Genomic DNA, 27,574 nt, shown 5'->3' with positions numbered 1-27,574 from the left:
CGTTGTATTTGAAGTATCATGTTCTTGTATCCCCAAGGCCCGGTTAGTGCCTGGCGAGGCCATAAAGACCATGTTTACATTTAAGATTGCACCGTGCTGTCATGACGGCCGTGCACAGTGTACACGGTGACTGAACACACAGGCAAACAAATGAAAGTATTACTGGGGGAAAAAGCAGGTCACGCCTTCAGCAACGACCCACTCAAAGTGGAAACAAGGTGCCGCAAAGTGTACAGCGGTGAATTTGCACCGCAGCATGTAACAGAGATATACATGTACATGTACATGAAGAGGTCAAATCTTGTACCCTCGCACAAAACTGACGTTCCTCACATTAACACGAGTTTGAAACTGAAAGTCTTGAGCAACAGACACAAAATAATCCATGTCCGAAACACTCGAACGACAAAAACGGGAAAATGAGATTTTTGTTGTACTGTGCATTTTTAGTTCACAGTTGGCTCCGATCTGTGCTCTCAATATCCATTCTAGAACATTTCAGTTAGTGAATGCTTGCAGGTATTTCGTCATACTCATACGCCTTTGCACTAGAGTCAACTGGTCACCAGTGCGACTCAGCATCTTCGAATTGATATTTGCAATGTTTTAACAGGTGTTTCGTATTCCCTAAGTGAATGGTACCCAATAACCATTGTTGAGTTCCTTACTTTTTTACGTTGTACATAATTTCCTGCTAATGTTGACCTTTTGACACCGGGTTTCACTGCTGGGAATCCGTCGTAAATTCAATTCAACCAAACTGGTCTAGCCAATTCCTCCTATGCGAACCACTTCCATTACCCATCTAGCTTTGCACGCTGAGCGAAGCAGCCCGATAACAGGATACATTATGGCGGGGTTCTGGCTAATTAATTACCCCAGCAACGTGCAAGAACAACATGTATCGGGATAACCAAAATATACTCGACCAGCTTCCCCCCACTTCAGGTCGGGGATTGAGGGCACTCATTTACCCATGACCCGTGGAAAATCTGATTAAAAACCCGCCGCCGTGTACCATCTCATCCCATATACGTCAACCGTGCTCCCGTTTCATTTTCATGCCAGCCATTCGCGCTTGCCTTGCCAAACGAAAAAACGTGAACATGCGCTGTACATTATTCACGTGAAGCTCGCGAATGGATGTACATTGTTAAAACTTTCCCCATCTAGTCCATTTGATCGAACCATGTACAAAAAAAGTTGCATGCACAAGGAGATCAACGATTATGATCCCAGATCAGTGTGTATGGACCATATTGTATGCCAGGATTTGGGGCACTAATAAATCATTTTGCATCGTGTTGTAATGTTGGCGAGATCGCTGTTGAGCGCTTGCGCTGTAAGGGTCAATAGTCAGTGAGCACAGAGAATGCGAAATTATTAGCTGGGCAAGGTCTACTCTGTTACCCAATTCATATGACTCGAGGCGAGAGGTTTGTGTCGGTGATACAGCGGCCACACGGGGAACAAGTATAAACCGGGGCCAGTGGTGTAACTATGCGGTTTGCTGTCCATCATATGAGTGACGAGTTGTGACTTAAAGTTGTTAAGTAGTGGGAAATAACTTCATTGTGGAGTTGATGCATCGGGGTCGTCACACGGTGTTGGCTGGCGTGTGTGGTGACACACAGACCACGCACACACACGCTAAGGAGCACGTGTCATTATCCCCTGATCACAAACTGCTCCTCTGTGGTTGTCCTGATGTGTCAACTGGCGCGTCAACTCCTGACAACTCTTCAGAGGACTTAATTAAACTGTTGTACACACAGGAGTCGGCGTGAGCCGCTCATTTACACTTATAAAAGACGGTGAAGTTACCAGCATGACCGACAGCGACGAGGGTTGCCTTGAATGTCCAAAAACTCCGAGTCTGTTTATTTTTCCTGCTGCGGCCAATCGTTTCAGTGTGGATTATCCTCATCGTGATTGGCATATCCACGTGTATGTATAAAGTATGTGCAGCGTTTGTTCATTGGGGACAGTGAAGGCGTTGTAGTGTGTGGCAGAGAAGTTGAGCGTTGACAGGAACCAGGGTGGAAGCCTATAGTACTTGTCACGCAGTTTTGATTGGGAAAAAAAACGCTGTACAAATGTCGTCGTTAAAATGGTTGCCAACTTCTGCTTGAAACTTGTTGCATACAGCCTAGCCATCGTATTAGCAATTGTGATGTTGGAAACAGGTGCCGTATTCACAGATGACTGCAATTTAAACGTCACCGACCGCGATGATCAAACTATCAAGATTGCTGTTCTACTTCCCACGTACCCAATCCAGCCACTGTACGTCGGAAAGCCCGCTCGTTACCCTTTCTTTTCTCAGATGGTCCTGCCTGCCATCAACATGGCTCTCCAGACGGTACGTCGGACCACCCTGCAGAGTCGGGAAGTGATCCTGTACGACGCTGACACCCAGTGCAAGCTGAGCACCAGCCAGTTTCGGGTAGTGGACTTGCAGATCGGCAAAAAGCCGGACATGTTCTTGGGTCCGGGCTGCGAGTACGCCACAGCCGGTACCGGCCGCTTTGTGGGCCACTGGGGTATCCCTCACGTAACCGCCGGCGGTCTAGCAGGGGGATTCCGCGAACAGCAGAAAGAGGAGTTCCCAACCCTCACCCGAGTCCAGGGGAGTTTCATGAAACAGGGTGCGGCCGTGTCTAGGTATTTTCTGGACAGAAAATGGAACATTAGTGCTTTGGTGTTCTTTGACACCGAAATCGAAATCAATGACTGCTACATGGCGATGGGATCGGTTTACCGAACGTTGGTGAGATCTCGGACAACAGTGAAATTCTTTTCAATCAATAAGCAAGAGGAGGATTACACGGGGAATATGGCAAAGGACTTACTCCAAGAATCGGTGCGACCCAATGCAAGAAGTAAGTTTTCTCAACACCTTTGTTTCCGGTATGAAGTATTCCCCATCACATTCGTTATTTCTTGTCCTCAGAAAAATCGGTACCTTTGCGCGGCCGCCTTTCTAGCGTAAGAAACTACCCTTAAAATTCAGCTTCGTTTTAGTAGTGCGCCAGCAGTTTACAAACGATAAATATTTTGTTTTATTACCGACGGTCTACTCATAACAGTCTGTCTTTTCTAACGTAGCCTTCGGTTGCCGCAGTGTAAATACCACGATTGTTTTTTGAATTCATGCCAAAACGTTTTTTGTTAACGTTTAAATGGCGCTATACCAATGGCAATGTGCGTCATGCAAAGGGATTTTGTGAACGCAGAGCCTACATGTTAGCGTAAATACAGACGTAATCAAGCTTGAAATGTTGGACTGCGGTGTACGCCTCGACCTTGCTTTTGAAAACACACCAGCATTTTATTTGGGGTATAAATGTATATTTTGTAGACGTTTGACCTTCGCTAGTTCCGCCTGGGTGATTTTTTTCTATCTTTCCTTACGGCCACTTATTCCCACGAATTCCCCGTCGGTACCCTTGTTGCATCATGGCCCCCGTTGTCCTGAATGGTTGCAGTGCAAATCTAGGCTTGGTTCAACCGCAAAATACACCCAGTCCACAGGGGACGTGATAACGAGTCATCCCAGTGAAAAGAGCAGCCCCGTTATAACGTGCTCGTTCACTTAATGGGGTACACAGCAATGGTCCATCCCGATCATGTCTGAAGGCTTTCTTTCCCTAGAAAGGCCTTAATCGTATCCCTGCACTTCTTGTGCATAAACCGAGAAAATCGTCCACTTTCCCCGCTGCGGTATTGTTAAAACCTTTTTGATGACATAATGACAGGGTTTTTGTCGGATGAATAGGCTATTAAGGGTATCCTTGAATAATTTTTTTTTAGGAGACTGCCTCCCATTCACTTTTCCTGACCGCATTTTTTCGCTCCTCGCTTAGCTGGTGGCCAGCGTGTCTCCCCAATCAAGACTACGGGCGTGCCGTAATTACGGTTCCCCCCCCCCATTACTGGCATCAGTCCCGTATTCGATTCCCAATCCTGTCAAGACTCTCATGGTTAAAAGGATTTCTGATTCACCCGCTTGACGTGAGTGGTTCCCTCTTTGCTCCTTCCTGGATTCCTGATTAATTTTGTTTGTGACCGCAAGAGCACCTGGTATAAATATTTGAATGGAATGAAGTAACAAGTACACGTATATATGTACGTCGTACGCTGTAAAACGATATTGTGTGTCCTGTGTAGAGGAAATGTCGATCTACCATGAAGTATGGAAGTAAACTTTACCCTTTTCCTTGTTTCGTTTATTTAACCAAAGCAAAAGACATCGAGGAAGCAATACCCGGAAATTTTCGGTGTGAGTTTGTTGTTCCAGTGGGTCAACGCTTGTTTTCATGTCTAATTCATTTTTGCTGTCATAGAAAATTGAAGGCAGAGGTTGGTGCGAAACCGTCGGGGTCATGTCGTACTACGTGCCTCTCTCAGTGTGCTCCATACTGGCGGATTATTTCCGTGCCACCACAGGCCAAGGAAATCGCTTGAAATATTTGTAATAGTTTATGCACGGTATTCCCGCCTCTCCCTGCAATCCATATGTTTCCATATCAAACGGACCGTGGTGACAAGCCTCGTATATCATCATCTACGGTCATTACATGCACGTGCAGGAGAAAGAAAATGTCCGGGGGAAACCGAGAAAAAAAATCCTCAGCAAGGTGCACCGTAAACATGATAGGACGCCGCCAACGCCAGATGTGACGAAATTGCTCAGAGTGACTGTGCAGCGCGCAAATTCCTTGGTACCGTTGATGTTGATTATTTGGTACTACTCGGTATCCAAATAGGTCATGCCGGTGGTAACCCCTTTAATGCATCATGTGTTTGTAAAAATGCAAACTTTTTTGTTCACCGTTAATATTGAATTGAGTTCCAGAAACGACACGGAATTTGTAACTGTAATCCTGATCACAATGGAGATAATCATGATCGACTTTGCACCTAAGCCTTTGTTTGTATAAATAGACTTTGCTGTTTATCTTTGCACTCAGAAATGCTTTGTTATCCAGATATATCCTTATGCAGTCTGCTCTTCACCAGAATGTGTCATGCATGCTGAAGAATTAGAACTGTTTGACCAAAGCATTTTTATTTCAATGTAAAATTTCACATAGGCAACTGTTTTTTTTTCTATTTTGAACGTGAATATTGTGAGTGCAGCGCGTTGATAGTACAGAGTTGGCTAATATGTCTCCAGTCAGTCACACAGTGGTTGTGATTTTTAATTTTTTTTTCTATTTGCTTCTTCAAGACTCAGAGATACAGTAACATCGTCCGTGGCAGTGCTGGCTTCTGTCCATCGTCTGTCCCCCGGGTTTTGCTGTTTGAATGTCAGGGAAAATTGTTTGCCGGCCCAGCAAGACGAAGTGCTCTGTAATTGGCTTTCATTGTTCGACGTTACCGCCCCCCTAGAGTTTAATTAAACGATGGAACGTCCAACAACACAAGCAAGAGGCAGGCACTAGGTATCTGCAATGGCGCCTGGCTTAGGCGACCGGCGATGTAATCGTGGCTCATGTACATCTCTCGTACCTTGCACTTCGCTACCAGTCAAGCCATCCACCGTGTACCGTTAAAGGGATCCGAAACCCCCCCCCCCCCCCCCGACCGTCCGTTCCCCCCTCGGCCGTTCTCGTCTGCCTGGTACACGGCGCACTTTGCTTTTTATTTGCAGAGCACTCGTGCCCCGAACGGGAAAAAAGAGAGCAGTTTGATGCCACGCGGGGGGCTCTGTAAAGTGGACTTTTGCTCTGGGCCATGTAGACTGATTCCGCTGCAGTATCAGCGCTGGCAGCCAAACTATCTATTTCGCCATTGTGACCCGCCTGAACCATTACAGGTAAACACTAATTTGATGGCAGCGCTCAAACTGGACACTGCATTAAATCTTCGCTCTCTCCATCACCCAGTGGCCATTAAATCTAGTGTCCCCCGAAATAATTGACAAGACGTACTCCACTTTATCGGAGCACATGCTAATGGATTCTAAATCGTTTTTTCCACAGACGACATTCCGAGAATGACTTCAACAACGGATAAATTATCTATTTCTCCGCTGGGTTACATTTTATCAGGACAATAGATTAAGAAATGTCTGTTCAGCACGCAATGGGTTTGAACAAAAGTGGTGACATTAATAGCCTCCACGAATTATTTAGACCAGCGTACCATACAATTAACTTTCCGGCGAACAGGAATTATTCACGCTAAGATCGTGCATAATTCAAAACATACAAAAATGTATGATTCAAACATCACTGGCAAGTCTATTGAGTGAACGGTGTGAATAGACTTTGTTTCTTTTCATTTGGAATCACAGTAATAAACGGTACATGTAGTTTCATAATGTTTACGCGCGTAGACATCAAGACAAAGAAACCCATTTACGTGGACTAGTCTCGATAAAACAGTCATTGCATCTTCAGTTAATGATTCAAATATGAAAACACCATTCTCTATTCTTCATCCCTCGTTTCAGTCGTGCAATGACTTTCTTAGTACAGGTACCAATATGTGCAACAGTGGTAGTGATCCATGGTGATTTACAGTCAATGACTGGCCTTGAAGGATGACTGTCATCCTTCAAGGTCAGGTCATCTGTTACCTGTGCACCGTGTGTTGATGTTCTCTCAGTCATTGCCAGCCAAGAGATGGCGCTGTTTACTGTTCACTGCTGGGCAGTTTCTGGCTCGGCATCAGCCCAATGGTCTCCCGAAGTTGGAGAGGACTGAACGCTGGCGTCGCAAGTCGCGCGCAGATGACAATCGGCAAATTTCATAGGGTTAGGGTTCAATCCAATATTATCTGAAGTTGATAAACAAAACAAACCCTTTACGGTTGAGAAGGGGAAAATGGTGGTCACCTGAAATCATATTCGGTGACAATTCGCACTCAAACTTCGCACTCAATGCAGAGGATGTTTTCAATATGACAGTAGCGTGGCCGCAGGCATTGGAGCATACTTCTTATTCGAACGCAACACGAGACTATGACAAAAGCAATTTCGGAACAGCAAAATCAATTATTAATGCACAATTGGTTAAGTAAAATTACGTCATAAATCATAACTGATGTGACCGAATGAAATGATGTAAGCTTTGGAAATGTAACGACAGTGCTCCCCCATCGACTATTATCTTACTATTGCCTTCTTAGCTAATTTATCATGGAACCTAAATTGGACGAAAATGGGACAAGCAGAAGTCTAGACACTCGACCGAACTACAGTACACGGCTGTTTCATGAGTCGATACCTACGGACACGTAGTGTCTCATATTTTAAATATTTCTTGGAGTCATTGATGAGTTTCAAATACTGATTTGTTTCCAGCTGAGAAGAGGTGATTGGTTTCATTTATTGCTGTTGTATTTGGTTGCATTGTGCTTTATAGTGGCTACTATGAATCTGTTTGCGATTGAATCGCTTCTCCCTTAATTCCCCATTGATACAACAAATCGTTAACGTCGCATTCCAGATACTGGGTACCCATTCATTAGTTCATATAAGTTTCACGCAAGCTCACAGATGACGTCACAGTATCACATGGACCTAAATGTGTCCATAGCCAATAAGCGCGGATCCTCAGTCAAGGGGCGCTAGACGACTGGTCGGATGAACCATAGGGCATCTTGTGCTCTTTTTCACATTGTAATATTAAAATAACCCATGTATCTGATGCTTCATGAGAGAAAATGGCCTGAATGTAGTTTTCCATTGCTCAGCTGGTCTTCTACGATCCGCCATTATCTGTCATCTTCACTGTGGCTCCGCTGTTGTACTATATAATCAGAGATTATGTAATCAAAGATGATATAATCAAAGATGACTATGAATTTCTTCTTATTTTGCAGTTTGGGCTGTATTGGACTAAAAGGGGACGTGTAAAAAGATTTTTATGATTTGAATACAGTTACGTAAAACACAACTTTATTTGCGTGTTGCAACGACTTTCCACCTCTTTTGTAGCAGTATAAGGAGATATTTCAACATTTTGGATTTTATGCTAAAGAAGATACTTTATGTACATGAGCAAAAGCGTGATGTCATTCTAGGCAGAGCAGGAGTTTCACCATAACATTGTGTACAATACGTGTACCACACTTTGCTAAATAGGAGGAGGTTCTACTTTATATTCAGTTTTCACGTGAAACAAAAGTGTTGGCCAGTATTTTGTTTAAGATTTGTTGGTTTGTGATCTTGAAGGATTGATTTTTGGTACTGTTATTCTGCTCTTTTGGCAAGGAGTGCCTTGCATGACAAAATCCAAATAGCGCCCTCGCGAATAGTTAATGGAAGTATTTTCTAAGAATTGAAAAACTAGAATCTTCGTTTCACTTCTGACAAAAGCATATATTGGGATGTTTATATCGTCGTAACACACAGTAATCATTATGCATGAAAACAAATTGAGCTGACTATCCACTGCATGTTTTCTTTAAATCCAATGACAGGCTTTCCCAAATGAACATTAAGTTCCCGTTGGGGTCGGCAACTCGAAACCTGATAGCCATTTCATAAAATGATATGTTGGGGAATACGCAGGTGCGTGCTGTTATCCGAATGAAGTCGTCAGCCACTTTGTGAAATTTCCTTTCCTTTCATTGGTAGTCTTTTCCAGACGTCTGCAGGAAGCCATATTGAATGACAACTACGCACCAACTGTACTTTCGCTTCAAACGCAATTAAGAACACATTGGAACTACCAGCTTCAGTTTTTGTGTTCGTATTGGCCGCAAAATATGCTTGTATTTTGTTGCACAACGACATTTTGCACTTGCAGCAGCTTCGTCGAGCTATATGTATTTTATTTTATAATTATTAACCCACATTTATTTTATTGCTTGTAGTTTCCAGCAACAGCATAGTAGGATATGGTGTGGTTTATTTTTCATGTCATAGCTCAAACTAACAAGAATGTACGTGAACAGTATCAGAAATGATTCGAGGGATCCAGATGAAAAGCATATGCTTGCACGAGACCTGGAAGCCAGATCACTTAGACCACAAGGGGGCGCAATTTTAAGAGCGAAGACGTCCGTTCTTGCATCACTGCACAAGTTCACGTCATGCGCATTCATCGAACATAACTATTTTGAAGGACACCTGTGCTTTCCCTGCAGAACTTGGAATTCTTGCCATGGCAATGCGATGAAATGGCTGATATCACATCTGAATCAACAAAATCCACCTAGACTTCCACGGTTCTACGTCCAAATCGGGGCGGATCGTGGATTTTTTGTAGATGGAGGGCCCGTCAGATTTGTTGCGGACAGGTGGACACATAGGCAGTGCATTACACTTTGATACACTTACTTTTATACAAGTAGTGTAACAATTATTAGAATTGCTGTAATTATTGTTATTTCATTTCCAATATCGTTTTGGTGGGGGTGACACCCCTCTAGATCCGCGCTTGCAAATAGCTCAGGAATAGCAAATATTACCTCCGGATTTAGCCTCAGTTAGAGGTGATGATATATAATTAAAATGGAGGGCTCTCGTTGCTTCTGAATCATGATGTGATCGAGTATGTCAGTTGGGCAATAAAAACGACTAAATTGGCTAAGTGCAGAAGATCTACGAATGGACAAAATGGCGCGGTATAAATCAAATGGAGCTGTCACGGTAGTTTGGTTTGCTGCAGAGGATATAAATTACTAATTAGATTGGAGTATCGCCAGTGCAGAGGCCATTATTAGTTTACATTCTCGCGATGCTTTGATAAATTCCATCTTGGACAAATGTCGACTATCGTGTTTCGACAGTGTTGATTCTATTTTCCTCTAAAGCCTCGGAGCAAGGCATCATGATAATAAGCGGAACCAATTCCCCGTTGTTGTTGTTGTTGTTGTTGCTGTTGTTGCTCGACATTGGAATCAAAGTATAGATCAAAGTAGCTGAGGGTGGTGGGGTTTTTTGGGGGGGTTGTTTTTGTTTTATTTTTTCCTGTCAATTTTTTCCTGATTCGTTGCAGTTGTATAACTATATGAAGTTTTTATATATAGCTCTACGAGTTGGAGAATTCTTTTTCTTTTATTCACTGTCTAATGCTGTCAACGGGTGCACTCAAGTACCTACCAAGAGGTAACCCTGACCTGCGTGTCGGCAAGCGAAAGTGACCGTAGGGACTAGGTTTAATCCGAATCAACTCGTGGAAGCTCCTTGAATGCACCTTATGTCCTCTCTCCATTCCTCGCGCATTTGAACCTGGCCGGATATTGGCACGTGCAGGACTTTGTTTTGACTCACAGTTTTAATAATTCCGCACACACTGCCGTGTAGGAGCTGATAAACAGGAGGGAAATTCCTCCCCCCCCCTCTCTCTCTCTCTCACCGAGGCATGACGGCCAATTAAGGAAGGGTTCCTCCTCGGGTGTGCTGTCCAGCGGCCGTGTAACAACCACCTTTGCTCGGTTCACAGAAGGTCGGACGCAAGGCATCTAGCAAAAGCAATTTCCATTCATACTGGAGGAAAGCTGGCACACATCGTATATAATGTTCCCAGTGATCGCTTCCCGCACTTCGTGTTAATCAGGTAAAAAAGACTGACGGTTGTCACAGTGGCATTCTATACACTAGTGGACGTCAAAACTCCTTTTCTGTATTCGTTTGCTGATCCAATTAGTTTAACAAAATGAGCCAGTTTGCCCTGCTTTTTTCCGTTGAAAAGAAAGAATCAAGAACGAGGAATAAGACTTAGTTACAACGGTATATCGCCTGTAGGTGAATCGAGATGTTAGGCTATCACTTTGCATCGGCTTGAAAAGACGTTCTGCGGGCCTTTGTGACCATACAAACTCTGCTCAATTCAATACACTGAATACAGACCAATTCGACAACTAGTCGATGGAGTCATGACTACGATTCTGCTGGCACCCCACACACAGGACGCTGGTAAGGGCAAATGTTTCACGTTAATTTTTGTCGAACACTCATTGGACGAAGTTCATTCAAACAATCACGTGGGTCGTCACTTCTAAGTGCGCACTTAGCCTTATGCCCATGCGTGGATCAGGACAGCAGGTGAATTGAATTGCTTTGTGCGTCGGTTGCTGTGACACATTTCCTTTACCAAATTTTGCAAGAGACATTTGCCCTTTCCCCGCGCCCTGTATACAGGCTAAGGGCGGTTGGGACGAGCTAAAACATGTTCTGCAATGAGACTCTTCAACCAATGAGGTGTCACATTTCTTTACCAAAATGCTCGCGCGCCCCAACTTTAAAGAATGCCGTGTACGCGTGGTGTCACCGCTGTATAGACCCCTTGCAGCTGGTACTTGGTAATAGTTCCTTTAACATGGCAAGGAACCATTGAAAACATGAAGTGCAATCCTTTTTGCGCCTCCTGGGATTGGCCTATAATTTGAAATAAAAGACACAGAACTGAGGCACGAGGGCTCTTCGGAGTTGGAGATAAAATTATGGTGTATGCGGAAGCCAACTTGCGAGGCTGGTACTCTTCAAGGAAGTCTCTATCTGTTTTGTTAGGTTTCTCTCCTGCACTTTAAACAAACAACCATAGTGCATTACGCATTATGCACTGTTTCAAAAGTACAGATCCTGCTGGATCTACAGTCGATCTGCCAAAGTACAGGCCTATAGAGGGGAAACATTCAGTCAGTCAAAGAGTCATAATATACAGATCGCTTGCCAGGGCAAGCAAGACCCTCCACAATACCTCAAAAGAAAAGCAGTTGATTAAAAGCAACACGCAAGGCTTGGGCAAATATTTGCGCAGAGCCGCGTACATCAAACACGGCAGGTACCGGGATCATACGCGATCTGCATGCAAGGTGACACGGCCTTCCGTTAATACCCAAACATTTGTGAATATTTATAGAGGTATATTTCGCAACTTTTGTACGGGAGCGTTAATCATTAATGACGCCATCGAGCCCACACAGCCCACACCTAAGAGTAGGCCTACCTCACAATTCCATCCTCCCTGAGTATCCTCTGCCGCCTGCATGGCATTTCAACTTCCTACCAGTAATCGATGTACAGTTAGGGTCCTGGAATTTCATAAAACAAACGATAGTTGTTCGCTCTTTGCGGAGTTTAAAGGGGGTAGTGACAGTTTTGAGCAGAGGTTTGTCAGTAAGTTCCCCAGAAGTTGTAACCGGCTTACTTTACATGGAATTAATACTCTCCCTCCTAGAGGCAAGGGGGGGTGTAATTTGCCTCAAAAGGCTTTGTCGGCCGAAAATTGTCTTGCATTCAATCATAAGTCTCTTACTTGTCAGTCTGAAGTAATCTAAGAACTAACAAGAGGTGAACATGTTACAGAACGCCTTGGACCATGCCACGGTTAACTTGCACAGCTCGTGAGCAGCTTGCGATCGGCTTGCGATGACTTGTGATTGGATGAATCGCAAGTCTGTGTATGGTACGCCAACCCCGCAGACGTTGTCATCAACTTTTCGTCACACAAGGGGTCCTCTCAGTGAACTCTGTCCATCCACAAAGGTAGCTGTTTAATTGCCGAGACATTACCACCAGTCAGTGGAATTGGGCACTGAGTGTTTACAAGTTTTCAACAAATATCATAGTTTTACTGAAAAACAGCTGTGAAACACTTATGAGCTTTTGTACGTTTTACAAGACGGGGGAAGGTATTCTATTCGTGTCTGAAGTAGTGTGGTTAGCATATGTTGGACTGTCGGCAGGAGGATGAACCGAGTGTATTTAAAGTTCCGGTGCAACCAGACAAGGTAAAACAAATGATCTGTTTTTGGCGCCCTTTGCTCTGAAGATGCCCGCTGGTGGGGTTCATTAACTTTGTCCTGCGCTCATTTGTCACGCGACTAATTTGGTTAGTGAGATCGCTGAAGACTGGACCCCACTGAGTGATCGATGTCTCTTCTCATTGTATGGACACACAGCTGGATGATAATTCGACTGTGATTTTCACCGTTGGCGACGGTTAGTTTATTGGAATATTGTACCCGCGGGAGGCTAATATTTGGTCGATCGTGTTCAAGAAAGTCTGTTAAGAGAATGTGTCCATTCCTCCCTTGTGTGAAGCAGACCCTGGATTGCTGGAAGAAACATGAAGATGCATGCCGTGGAATGTGTGAAAGGGGAGGGGTAGTTGTATTCGCTTTTGCACACACAGATTGGAAAAAAAACCTTCTCTTCTTGATCCATCAGTTACGACTGAACGCAAGCTGAGTCTGCTGACGCACACTGTCGGTCGAGGGGGCGGAGCTTATCCAGACGTGCGCGGCACGTTCGAAAAAAGTTACCGATTTCATTACTTTTTGTGTGGTAATTTCAGTCAGACCCACCTATCTCCATCTCATCCTTTTACGTTGCCGATATATTTTCCTGATGATGCTACATACAGCGTTCTCCTCTAGCCGCATTTTATTCAGTTAATGCGGTTACTGCAGTGTGTTACCTTCCCAAGTGATACTAGGGAGAAGCGTTTTTCTGAAGTTGATGACGCTTTGTGGTATGCATCCATCTTTGGGGTCTTTTTACACCTGTAATTAACCCGGTTTAGCATTGAAGTTGCAAGAGACTCGGTCATGTAGGTCACTTTGGAATGGATCCCGTGCACTTGGTACTCAATGATCATGCCTTTCACATGGTATGGAGCCATTGAAAAACCGTGACGCGCATCCCTGTATAGAAGCTCAAAAACGGCGGTCACACTACGAAATATATATTAAGCCAAGAGCTTGTGGATCCTGATCTTTGGGGTTTTGACGGACAGTCATCCATGATTCACAAACCGTACTCTTTCTCATAATAACGAAAAGAGGTTATCGTTCGTGGGTTCTCTGTACGTGCTGCTGTTTATGAGTCCCATTAACGACTTGGAGTACTCTGAGCGAATCACCGTTTCCTTAAGTTAAGACTTCGTGCACCGCGCCACATTAAATTAAGGGGGGTCAAACTATCGGTTCTCGCGTTGAAAATACATGCCATGAAATTATTCCATTTGCAGGCATAGTAAACAATGAGATTACCTCTTGAGTGCTTGGAAGCGACATGTTTGAGCAAAATTACTTCTTGCAAACCGCTGAAAATACCTGCCAAATCCATTAAGATCTGTGGCATTGTCAGGGGCACATCTCTCAACAAAAGATGGCAAGGCTAAATATATACAGAAATGCCCAGCCCGATCGTGAGTGGTTCGGTCACAGTGCTCAGTTTACCGGGGCTGTCATTACATTTCAGTGACGGAATCGTAATTATACGCGCCAGTATTTGCCGTGTGCCGTCCTTGCTGAAAGCGGAAATGTACGGTGTTGGGTTTTCTTTTTGTTTTTTTTTTCTTTTTTTTTTGCCAGGAGTGGCCGACCTGAACAAATCACGTACGTGCTGCCATGCCCATATTATTGTCGAGTCGATCAACTATCATTATTTCGTTATTTGTCGACCATCGACGTTGGCGGCACACTTGGACCTCACCGAGAAAACGCACACCGGTGGCGCTCCAGGCGGCCCAGCTAAACCCGCATGAATTATGTCTGGGACTCGCAGACATCATTGGTTGTCCTTCCTGCATTAATAAGGAAAGTGAAAAAAAAGGGAGCTAGGTCGCACCGGAGGAGGTATTCGCGCATGTCACCCGTTTGTCCCTAAATTCCCGTGGAGGGATTTTGACTTATCTGCCGACCGTAGCACCGGAACGGCCAGGGCTTATAACCGCCAATCGCCCCTGTGTGTTTTTGGAGCAAAACGTTCCCGAACGTGTCCTCAGCGCTCAGCCGTAATCTCCAATGCGCTGCTTCTTATTTGAAGTGATTTGTCCTCGGGTATTTTTTGTGGTATTCTACAAGGACTGGTCATCGACTGAAAGTACTCGTCTACCATAGACTGCCACTCCGGCTGATCTCTCGGGCGGCTTGCTTGCTGGTGAATACCTGATGCCATGAACAGGTGAACCGGCCTCCGCGTGCTTCACAATTTTAATTTTTTATCAATTTACACTTTGAACTCTCAGGCATCGCTGCCTTGTCCTTCCGTCGTGTGTTGATCTACGCGCCTGAATAGATCACTTCAGAACTCAACTCACAGAGTTTCTTTTTTACAGCCGCGCTATACGTGCGTCGCCAGCTCGGTACGCCAGTGCATGTGTCCGTCATGAAACAACTATGACGTTTCGTGTCTGGCAGAAGTGTGGACGTATACCGATAGGTGTGGAATACTGTACGGCCATCGATGATTTCTACGAGGTGAGAGGCTTGTAGAGGAGTCACCCAATTTTTTTGTTGGGAAGATGGAGATCGATTTAAAGATGTTGATACGGACCGTCGTCTTGTTATCATTACCTACACGAGTATACTTGCTAAGGCAATGTCAGCCGCATGAGAAGGAAAATGACTCCCTTCGAACTAGCTTGACTGTGTCGATCTTGCTTCCTAGCTACCCTGTGTCCAAGCTGCTCCCGGATCGAAACCTTCCCTACTTCAAGCAAATGGCCATGCCGGCCATCGACATGGCTTTGCGGAGGTACCCGGAGCTCCTACCAAATCACAACCTCACCCGTCTGTACGGGGAAACGCGTTGCGAGCCGTCTTTCGCCCTTAATGCCGCCCTCGTACACTGGCTGGACGAAGGAGCGGACGTTTTCTTTGGGCCTGCCTGCGAGTTCACTGCCAGCCAGGTGAGCCGATTCCTTGGGTTCCGGCAAGTGCCCATGGTGACCGGTGCAGCCATGGCCATGGGCTTTAGGTATGATGAGTACCACCCGACAATAACCAGGACCCAGGCGCCTTACAAGAAGATGGGCGAGGCGGTGCGCGATTTCTTTTTGCGGTTCGACTGGAATCACACGTTTCTGGTGTACCGCAAGGAGGAGGCCCCCTTGCGCGATTGTTACTTTGCGATGGGATCTATATACCGTGTGCTTCAGGACTACGGTTTTCAATCAACTCATGACGATTTTGAAGAAGCCATATACGGGAGCAAGGATTACCTAACATTGTTGGAGGAAGAGATCAGACCGAAAGCGAGAAGTAAGTTATCCCCCCCACCCTTCACGGCTTCTCTTATGTTCCCGTCTGTCCTTGTCATTGGGTTCCTTTTATTCCGCCTTCTTGTGAACCCACGATCGTCTTAAGCGATCGTTCATTTTGGCGCCCAGGAAATGTACACAATACAGGCGCAAAGCACGAACATGCTGGCACCAGCATGCACGACTTGCTTTTTCCGTTGACTAGCCTATAAAAGCTCTCGGCCCTCGCTCCAATTCGATTTGAGGTATCCTAATTATCTCGCACAACCTTGCTGTGCCGTGCCACACATTTGCATAATGCAATAATATGTTTTTTAGCCACCGACACTCTTTCTAGTTTCCCGCGGATTGAGGTTGAACTACGGACGCGCGTGTCGCCTAGGGAATTCCAGATTTGTTACGGCAGTTGGGCGGCTTCCATTTTTGACGCTTTCACCTTATGCCGCGTTTAATTTGCAAATCAGTTTTTCTCAGCTGTCGGCCTGTATACTCAGAACATATCTCCCATTTTTTCTCCCTGTCTCTCGAAAATTAACTGTACTTTGTACTTTCCTTCCCTGTAGACGGTGCGCTGGTTGTTGCACCTCGTTTGTCTGTGTATTTTTCTTTTCTTTATCAACTGAAAACCCGAATTGATGTTGACCCTTTACCGTGGATGGAGAAAAAAGTACTGTGGTCCCGTGTCTTCTGTCCGCGTGTGGCATTGGGTTGCCAACGGTGAGGGCCCAGTGCTCTTGAAGAGTGCCACTGGCAACAGAAATGAATGACACGACCCCCCTGTGTCACGTGTTGTTTAAAATATGATATGACTTTGCACCCTGTCGTTTGGGCTTTAATTAAATGGCAATGTTCAAACAACTGCAAAAACACACGCGCACCGATACGTGGACTGCTACGGGCTTGACATTTTAGAGGCACGTGCGCGATCGTACCAAGAAACATTGAAAGTGGAAAAAATGCTGTCAAGTTCCCTCACTCCTCCATTCAGATTGACATGGAGTGGTCAGATGGAATAGTGTCGAAATTCGATTTGTTCGGCACTTATGACCGCCTGCATAAACATCCAAAAAGAAACTGTCACTTTGAGATCCATTTCAGAGTTTGGCCACTCAGCAAAGGTATGTTGTCCGCCAAAGACATAGTTTAACAACGCCAGGCGGAAAATGCGCACGTTGATTGGGGTGGCGTTTCTCGCGTTTTCTGCGGGCTATTTCTTCTTTTACTCTAAACAGTCTCGACTACATGGGAATGTGGTGGTTTAAATTTGCTCAGAACTGGGCTATAATCACGAAAAAATAACAATGAATAAGTCCACCCCCCAAAAAAAAGTGCAACTTGTTCGCAACGGTTGTCTGCATGGAAAGCACAGAGAATTCCTATGTTCCTGTTTTAGTGCACGTCTCGTTTGCTTCCTTAGCTTCAGCCTGCCAGACTCGTGATTTGGTCACGCCTCAACCCAGAAATGAAGCGATGGAAACGTTCGGCTGCATCAAATCGTTCGGAAGTAATCACATTTAGCCAGCAACAGTATCCTTTGCTTATGCACCACAAATAAGCCATGTGTCCTCTGTGATCTAACGTGCCTTGCGTTGTCAGAAAATCAGTACACAACTAAAAGGCGCCATCTTGTCTTGCAGCCGTTAAGAGATATGTTTCTGTTTCCCAGTCATTTTTCTTGGTTTTTTAATTCTGACACACTTTAACGCTAATGTGGAGCTCTTGAGACCGTTATAGTGTCCCTTTTGTCCAAATCGGTTTCATGCAAATGGACTTCCCCGGTCGACCTCTTGAATCACCGATCTGAGCGCTAGGGTTGGACGGGGAGAATTCTTCCCTGTACTCTGTGGGCAGAAGGATGTTCTTTAGGCGTAATGGAACCCACCAGCAACATCGTCATTACGCCATAAATATGCGCGGGGCGACCTCTCAAACACGACAAGCCCCCCTAAGCACTTGAAAATGCATGGCCGTGTTCTCTCAATATCTCCAGAGTGCTTGAAGCTCAGGTGTTAGCTTGGGAGAGCCTCACGAAAATTCGCAAAATACAAAGTGGAAATGGCTGGGGGGCCTTGATTTCACCACCCGAAGCAATAGAAGTATAGATGGGTTTTATGGAACGGATTTACACCAGACAGACACAGGGGGGGCTCATATTCACGATGACTGTTTCCATAGGACTCACGTATCACAGCCCAGCAGGCTGCTATCGCACTATAAACAAGAAATGAGCGCTTATTTGACGCCTTATTGCCCTGTGATGTCTGTCTTGGCAACCACTCTACTTTTTATCGAAAGAAAGTTATTAGGGCACTGGGTATCGATGTGCTAGGGAGACGGAAGATGTGTGTATTGACCAAAGTATATCACTCGTTGGTATTACAGTTACCCCATTTAAGGTCTTTCAATCCAAATACAAGTCAATGCGTTACTAATTGGAACGACCCCAGCCGAAGTCCTAGTCGGTACGTCTCCGAACCAACCACGAAATGCTATACAGCCAACAAGAAGCGGCAGTTAAATATGTCATAATACGAATACACGAATTTGCCAGGACCTACTCGTCGTGTCTCTCGTATGGCCGAACGAAGTGACATATGTTTGTGACTGAGTGCGGACCGTGCATCGATTGTACTGACGCGCCGACGATGTGCGGTTTGGGTGTCGTTATGGTGCCGTAATCAAAGACTACCCGCCGATGATTATGCTTGCCATGGGCTGACATTTTTTTCTCTCTTTCGAATTTCTGTCCAGGACCCACGACCAGTAATTTGTGTCTAATGGGGGAGGGCAGCCGATTAGCTTTAAATGTCCTCGATCTTTGATTCTACAATCCTATGACATCTCGGCTGTGACCTTATCGTTTTTGTGCGTGCGAACGTATCGACCCTTGAGCGGAAATGATTTGAGTCAATTCGAAACCGATCCTGAGCTATCACAAATACCCCCCCCCCCATTGAAAGGCATATTTAGGTGCAGTTTCATTAGTAACTACCTTAAAATTTAATCTGTATATCTTTATCTTCAATTTCATTTTATCAAGTGCCAAAACTTGTTGGGAAAAGATAACTAAATACACCGAAATTGAAAATCGAACATTGTAAAATTATTTCATGTACCCAAGAAAGCAAATGGAAAGCAAAGTAAGCAAAGAAAGCAAAGTAATGAATATATACAACGAGTGTCACTTTGCAGAAACACAAGTAGTGTTTGCATCCGATACATTGTTATTTTTATTTTTTCCATGAAAGACGAAAATAGATTTGATTTCTGGGTATTACTGTCAAAACAAACAGTGACGCTGAATCAATATGGTATGGTATCTTGTTGAATGAGTGGTCATGCAGCAGAGTGACTTTCATTCTTCCGGTGCATTTTAATGTTGAGATACGACAGCATGATGCGTTTGGAGTCTCTCTTGCTGTTCAACCCAAAAGGAAGATTGCCTGCCTAATCGTGGACATGCTGGAATCATTGTGCCAGTCGGAATTCGAAGAGATTTATGGAAAAGGACGGATAAAATTAGAACGTGTTCTCTATTGTGTGATGCTAAAAGCTCTGGCATTCTTGGCCAATGCGTTTCTCGATACATGATGTCCAAACTACAGCGCAATGCACTACTCGTAGAATTTCCTTTTTGTTAATTTAAAATTCAGAGTATAGACCTACGTGTGTCTTTGTTGAATGGTTATCATGTCTCTATTCATTTTAGTTATGCCTTTTTTCGGAATCGTTTGACAACACCACTTATTTCCTTTTAAGTTTGTAAGCTTAGATTTTTCAAATTTAATTCAGTATGCCGTTTGGTTTTTCTTCTTTTTGTCAATGGTGGGGTATGACGCAAAGATTCTTATTTGAAGAACAGTTTTCACTAATTGATTTCAAATGCATCGTGTTCTGGCAATTCCACAATGTTTAATCTGTTCATGCAAGGAACGCGACCCTTTGAATCAAACCACATGACACTATGACTAAAAAAGCAGCTATGTTTAATGATTTAAAACGAGAACACATTCTTTTTAGCGTAGCATTTTCAGTCTTTATATTGCAGCTCATTTTTAAGAATTTTACCACATAAATTGTGTTTTTTTTTCTCTTGCACGGTTTTAAATTGCACCGCGTTGACTTTTGACTTAACACTTTCCTCTCGGGACGTGGCAACAAGATATGTATGGTGCGCCCTCATCTTGACGTCGATCTCGATTTTTGGGGGGGGAATTTCTCTCTTGGCTATTTTAAGAGTTAGTGTTTGCTTTGTTTTCATGCTCTAACGATGAACCTCTGGCGTCTTCTGTCGGTTAGTCTGCCAGATAGTGATCGAATCACCCCTACCATCTGCCGACTTGCGTTTTTCTAACTCGCCGAATCTGCAGGTGTGCGATTTTGTCTCACACGAAATGCGTCCTTCAGAGGTCCCCCCCGGTAGATACCTACGCGTGAGGGCCCATCTCGAGTTCGATTGAAGTAATTGCGTGAGCACCGACGAAGAAATCCCATCGATTGGAGAAATCAGGTCCAAGTTGCACGGTTACTTTTTGTCTGTTTGTTTCTCCTCGAAACACAACGCAAAATTGACCTTTGTACGGACTGTATTCAATTACTGTCACGAGACGATTAAATTGTACGCGTTAACTTTAAATTAATCATTCATGGTTGAAGAAAGGCTGATTTTGAGTTTAACAGTGGCACCTTGGTTTGGCTGTTTGTTTTCATTCTTTTCCAATCACTGTCAACGCACACATTTACCAGTATGAAAACCATGTTGAAAACACGGCGAGTCTTTTCTACAAACCTCAGGAATTCTTGAATAACCCCTCCCCCTCCCACCGCTGTTCTCGTTTAAAATTATTGGTAAGAACCAAGATCAGTGCATGGATTTGCTTTCAAATCTAACCATCAGACATGCCTCACATGGCATGCAGTTCATGCTGGGCCGTGATGACTATGTTACATTTAGGGCCTAGAGATAACAAGGGAGGAGCGAATTGCTCAGTATGGTTCCGACGTTTTTTATTCCGGAACTTCGTAGCATGTTCACTTGGCATGCAGTTGGGAACCTCAACAGCATTTTACTGTCCCTCTGCATTCGGTGATTCTGACTGAAGTTTTAAAGGAGTGTTATTGTGCAGAGATTCCTAAAGCGATGTGTACCGGTACATCTCGTCTGGGGCCTACGTTATTCCCATTTTTCATTGCAGCTTCCAGTTAGCTTGTTATCTGGGGCCATTCGAAGTAAATAGTTCTATACATTTCGGTGATGTATTTTGATAACTAAAATGCTGGCGATGATGACGGTGTTAGCTGGAATCAATATTTCGCTGAGGGCCGACTATATTAAGAACAGCCCCGATTTTGATCCTATTTTCACCCACTTGTTCAAACGACGCCAGGAGGAAAGGGAGCTGTCTTGCCCGGTGGTCTTCATAGAGAAAACTAGTCTCACTGCAAAAATTAAGAGAGGTCTCGGCTCTGTTTTGCTTTGCCCAAAGACGCGCTCCCGTTGAAGTCACGTTGCGAATTACATTGAAAAAAAACGCGAATTACGCGCAGTCGAAATTACATTCCCTATTTTGTCATGTCGGAATTATATGTCTGTAAGGTAATTGTGCAGTAACCGGGTCCAGGCTTTGATTGGAACACTTGCGTCGACGTGCATTTTTTCCCCGATCGTCAGTGTCTGGTCTTTGCAGCCCTTGCCAATTCCGTATGCTCGACTTGGTGGCACAGGTTCCGGTCATTAGGTACTCTGAGATCGTCCCCTCTTTGCTGCTCACTCCAGTACAGAATCTGTTTAGGGAATAGGGAGGTGGCATTGGACTTCCTGCCTGTTACTTTGTGCCACCCCTGTCTCTTAAAAGCGAGGGCACGCCCCCACTGGTTAAACTTCAATCAAAGTTGAAAGGGATGAGACGCCTTGGAACCCTGGCACGTCCCTTTCATCTCCATAAATTGGCCAGCCCGGTATATTTTAACGGGAGCTGTCAGGTGCGGATGGGGTTTGATTACTGTGGACAGTCGCTCCCGTACGGTCGGCAGGGACATCTCCGGGTTTAGTGACCCTTACGGCAAGACTAGAAATCGCATCGAGATAAATTATATTTATTGATATTTCAACCAAGTTTATATAGCACGGAATGATCGCGCCGAGGGTCGAGTTATCCGCGTCATGTTTACGCAGACGGCTCACTGTGCCTTGAATATGCGGGATAATAACGATAACTGATACAGCAGGTGTTGGCACATGAAACAGCCGTACAGAACTAAAGCCCGTTGCTTGGAGAAAACATTGTCCAAACAATCAAGGGAACAGGCCTTACTCCACTTAACGATATCATTTCCTGACCATTCAGTGAATTCGCATTATGCCTAATGACCTTGCTCTCGTAATATTTATGAACCTCTCAAGCCCATGGTACAAAACGTTACTAAATGCGATTTCAGGATATTAGATACTGCATTAGCAGTGAGGGGTTGTACAAAGCGCGTCGCATTTTTACGGTGGGCCGATTCTGCATCGTAATATCTCAAACCGTACCCACTAGCCATTTCATGCATTTTAAAAGAAAACGAATTTACAGCATCGCGAGATATTCCTATATACATGAAATCTCCTTGCTTGCCAAGTAGTTTCCGTGGCGTCGGGGTTACTGACGCGAGTGAAATCGGATCGTGTGATATTTTCGCGGACAGGTAAACGGAGAGCCCAACTGAATTCACGCCTGCACTTGCATGCAGTAGGGACCATGCCTAGTCTCGGCCGGCCATTTTGTTCTCCGGTTCGAGGTGTTCTGTTCCGCGCGTTTTGGAAATGAAAATCGGGTCAGTGCTTCTCCGGCGCGCGTATTGAATAACACGTCAAGGAAGCCCGCTTGTCATATGGTCCAGATATCGGTGATATGACACGGCCAGATTTCCTACAGGGCCGTTGGGCTCGGTTCGGCACGCTGCTAGCCTAGGGAGCTCTTCCATCTCACAATGGTGTGCATGTTTTTACAACCATCCCATCGAGGCATCGATGGTGTGCTTGTCGTCGTTATATGTTGCACCATGTCGATGTTGCTTTGTCCAGCCAATGTTTTTTCTTGGGGCGGGGGGTTGCTTTACCAGCAGTGACAGGCTGAGAGTATTGTCATAATTGTCAGTTAAATTGTGTTGGAAGTTATTTTCAGCTCGTTAGGCAAAATGTAAACTGGCTACCATTTTCCAGAACGGTACACATATCATAATCTAGAATAATCCAGAATATTTTGTACGTGTGCTAACAGCAGAGTTCATATGAAGATGTCACTGTGAGAAATTTTATGGATAGTAGGGTACCTGGGGAAATACACCTATATTGGAAACACTCGCAAGGGTCAAGACATGAAATTCGCCGGGCGAGCAAAATCAAGCAAAAGCAACAACATGATCATCGCTGAACTCTTGTTTCGGGTCTCCGAATTGCGCGGTGTGAGGCCCGCATCATTCTCTCGAATGTCATTGTTTCGGTTCACATAAGACTCACAGTCAGTGCTCCGCTATTCGGATTCATACATTATGCAGCCGTGCCATCAATACCGTCTCGATCGAGCGCATTAATGACACTTCTCTTCATAATGGAGTTATGAACGGCAACATGGGAGGCAGTTATATGGCAGAGTCCGTGAGGTAATGGTTACTTAGGAGTGAATTGTAGCCGGTACAAACACCACAGTCTCGACATTTGACGTATTTTTTTCCTCTTAATTACCTTGTCCATCGTTAGGCCACAGCCAAATTGCAATATACGCGACAAGTTATAGCACTGGCGATTACCCCTGCACGTCATTTCTCAATAAACGGTGAAATATGAAAATCATGCAGCAATTACAGCTTCACTGTAGCATCAAGCATGAAGTATGTATTGTAGTTGCAAAATCTTCATGGCACGGGCCTTCTTTCAGCCAACCAAACTGCCTGTCTTGCCAATTTAGTATGAATTATTTATCAGAAGTGGGATTTCAGTGTCGGTGGTTCTGACTCACTCGCTTTTTAGTGCCGGTTTCCATTTTACAATGTTGATTTTGAAATCATCTTTCTAGTCTCTGTGTTGCTCGTGAACATGACTGACGATAAATCGCCCACATTTATACAGTTGCAAATTGGACGTCGCCCCAACACAGCTTGATGTTTATTCGGCTCCTGCTGTCCTCTCCAAGTTATTCACCCTGCACGGTCTCCGCCAGGCATACTCAAGAGTGATCCAATTATCCCAGTTAATCAAAATTGTTTAAGTTGGACAACTACAAGCAAGGAGACTTGGCGGGCAAAGTAAAGCAACTGTCTGGCTATCAATCCATGGATTATGACAACTTGATAATTGTCCTTGTCAATTTTCCTCGTGTCTTTTAATGCTTGCATGCCATTTGTGCAATTTAATTTTCTGCTCAAGACCCCTTGGTTAGAGTTGAAAAAAGACTAGCCGTTTTCATTGGGGTATATAGGAATTCAAGGCATGGATTGCCGACTGTAAATTGTCACCTTTTTTACGAACCCAACCTTTTTAAATCAGACTTTTATAATCGGATAAGGAAATCAAAATCTCGAGACAAACCAGAGAAGGTTTGAATGCATTCGTACGGTAACATATGAATGCAAGTATCTCATTACTGGCCTACTTACTCCGATTTAAAATTCTAGAAAAAAATTTTAGTACAAGAGTTTGAATTTAAAAAGTAAATACCTTGGTTTTTCAAATAAGATGCCTAACTGAATACCAGATTTGTTCCTATATTTCCTCCATACATCGACAACAACCCATGTGTTGCTGTTATGAAACTAAATGGGCACACACGTGCACTTTGCACCGCTTGAGGGCGCTGCACGGCAAGACCGCTTGTCCTAGTCTCTCTCGTGCCGCAGCGATAAGCTATAAGCTGTTTAAATTGCACTGAATACACAGCCCTATTTGACGCGCCACGTTTCAGTTAGTTAGCACGTAGACAGGTCACCCATCTCTGGAGCTTTTACGAGAGTAATAACGAAGTTGTTTGCTTACTGGCTGCCATTGCGTGGGGTAGCTGGAGATTTCAGAGGGATGCAAAATGGATCGTTGGGGGAAATTATATTTCTTCTGGCTAGCCTACTACCTGGTTTAGACCGGATGTTGGTCTTGTCGCAACGCCGCTTGGATCGCTTTCTTTTCTTTGAGATATTTGACGGATATTGGTTTGTCATGACAAGCCTCGTCGGCAATGCTTCGGGACTCAGTGCTGCCTTGGTTATAATCTATCTCCCTTGTGAAGTCCTCCAGTTACGATTTGACAGGCACAGACCATTGGTTACTAGATAGTGTTATGTCCTGGTTGTGTGTTTTGCTGCCGCAGAACAGTGTTTAACTGGCAGCAGATGTTGTACATTGTGTTAGATAGTGAGATGACGTTGAGGGCGCTTTCCAGTGTTGGTCTCTTCTGACATCGAAACTGCCATGGGAGGTCGTGCCTAATTGCCTGTGGCAGTACCCATGCAGGAATAGGTAGATGGGCTGCAGTCTTACTGCTTGTGGATAATGACAATGTAAAAATAGAAACTCACTGATTTGAACGATAATGTATAATTCAGTGCATGGCTTCTTGCGTGACTCCGCAGGGGCGTTCTCTAACCAAGCAACAAGGACGACGAGGGGCGCTTGCATTTTCGCTGATTCCATACACAGTTAAGAAATGAAGAATTTCCCGATTATACCTACTGTAATTGTACTTTGCGGTTCCTTTCTTTTCTGAACGCTTATTCCCCATTACTTCTCTTATCTGTGGTGCATCACACGAACTTAAAACTTAGCTATAACATCAACCCTGAGCTCAAGGAGTGAATATTACATTTACGACATGAGTTTTCATCCGAGATGTCAGTTAAAGTCGATTTTAACTCAAGCATGATCAGATTCTACAGCTATGGTGTTCAGAATTCATGCGGAAAGTGAACACTCAAAAGTGGGCTACCTTGTATTTATCAAAAGTGCAAACTATAAACTTTACTTTGTGGGTTACTGGAAGGTTGGCAAAAGGTACATGTGTACAATTTTTCAGTGCACATGAAAAGTCTATTATGTCAATAATCGTAAACCTTGCACGTTAACCTTGGTGGCAAAATGTGCATTTTTGCGAGTGCAATATGTAATTCATCAAATATCAAATTGCTAGCTAGTAAAGGCATTTTGGAACTATAAGTTTAGTACTGAACAAAGTACCACGTTCATACACCTGGTAAGTAGACCATGCCACCACACATGTATATAGGCTACAACCAGGACGAGGGGAATAGTGACAGCTAAATTGGGGTATAGAATCACATCCATGTACCTTGAAGGTAAGCTCACTGTAGAGAATTAGACGTTGAATAATAGAACGTGTCATGGCTCCGACGTATTGCCGTCCTTGGACATGTACTTTTTTGACAGCGAGATTCGCCGTTTTCGGATTTTATGTAACATATCGAGTTAAACATTTCCGTGCCTTACTGTGGAAATGAGCTTGAACGCAGGGCACGGTGTGATTTTAAAGAAGGAAACAGTCAACGTTCAGCGGAAAATTTATTTTTAAAAAAAGGCGAAACTTGTGAGTTGCACGCGTTATCAATTTTCCTTTGAGCTAGTGACTGAGTGTGGGATTCAAAGCTGTGAATATGCTCTGAAATTCCTGATGTGTCTCATTGTTCCCCTCTGGCAATTTGTTTTGCGCTAACTAACTTGTGATTAGGCGGTTGCGTCAATCGTACAATCTATGCATTAGATTTCAACTTCGTTATTATTTGATAGAATACGCCCAACTCTCGTAACAGTCAGGTTGACTAGAACAGAAAATAAAGGGAAGTAAAACAATTCAAGAGACTTGGGGCTTCAGAAGTACTCTTCATGACGGCATTTTCTCGAAGGAGTGCTTTTCGTATCGAAAATCGCCTGCATAGTCTAGTTGAGTATTAGAATGCTTGGATCGCGTTTTTCAATCAGGAATGTAGCGACATCCCCACATACACCACTTTGATACAATAAGATGGTCTTACTTCATTCAATATGAGCGATTCATGGTGAGCCTCCAAGAGTTTGCAATGCGTTTGCCAATCACAAAGTGCGAAATTTATCGACCCTTTCCAAACGCACACTGGGTCGACAAATTTCGTGCATTGTGACTGGCCAACACGTTTTAAACTCTTGGAGGCCCACTATTTTAAAATGCCCGTATTCGATATGCATCGTAATCATAAATGGTTTCACTTGGTATCCAGGATATGGCCCACATATACACCACCCTAGGGTCAGAGCCTCAAGCCAGCATGCATGTACAAACTCACATTTAGCCCATATCATCAAAAGAACAAAACAAGAACAAAATGTTTCGGGAAGTTTCAAAATGATGACGTCATTAGACGCGATCGACGTTATGTACAAATCCATATGTAGTCAGTAAGTTCGTGCAATTTTGATTTTCATTGGTTTACAAGTTCCTGCATTTTCCCGCAATTTTGAACATCCAACGTTCAAACTACTTGCCGAATTTGAAAATTCCTTCATTTCAATCGAAAGGGCATCCGTACTTGAATAGAGCAATGTCAAACGACATCTCGGATCTGATCACCTGTTGTAGCTGAACCGAGGCCAACATGTGGTTTTT

The 27,574-nt window shown here is 44.2% G+C and overlaps 1 protein-coding gene across 4 annotated transcripts in view; it reads left to right on the top strand.

The window, feature by feature from the left end:
• LOC110977382 (atrial natriuretic peptide receptor 1-like) overlaps window positions 1-27,574 on the top strand; it is a 275,377-nt gene that overhangs the window by 126,213 nt on the left and 121,590 nt on the right. The window contains exon 1 of one of the 4 annotated variants that reach the window (XM_022231461.2): window positions 1,424-2,882. The exons of 2 other annotated variants lie outside the window; for them this stretch is intronic. In XM_022231461.2, the coding sequence (XP_022087153.1) occupies window positions 2,111-2,882 (772 nt within the window). In that variant the 5' untranslated portion in view covers window positions 1,424-2,110. Of the gene's footprint in view, window positions 1-1,423; window positions 2,883-14,584; window positions 15,952-27,574 lie in introns of those variants that run through there. One more of the 4 variants, XM_022231464.2, reaches the window with a different exon arrangement.

Source organism: Acanthaster planci, linkage group LG08, assembly GCF_054643075.1.
Source record: "Acanthaster planci isolate LZ-2023a linkage group LG08, COTS_SCS, whole genome shotgun sequence".
NCBI classification, from domain to species: domain Eukaryota; kingdom Metazoa; phylum Echinodermata; class Asteroidea; order Valvatida; family Acanthasteridae; genus Acanthaster; species Acanthaster planci.
This window is presented reverse-complemented; position numbering and strand designations above follow the sequence as displayed.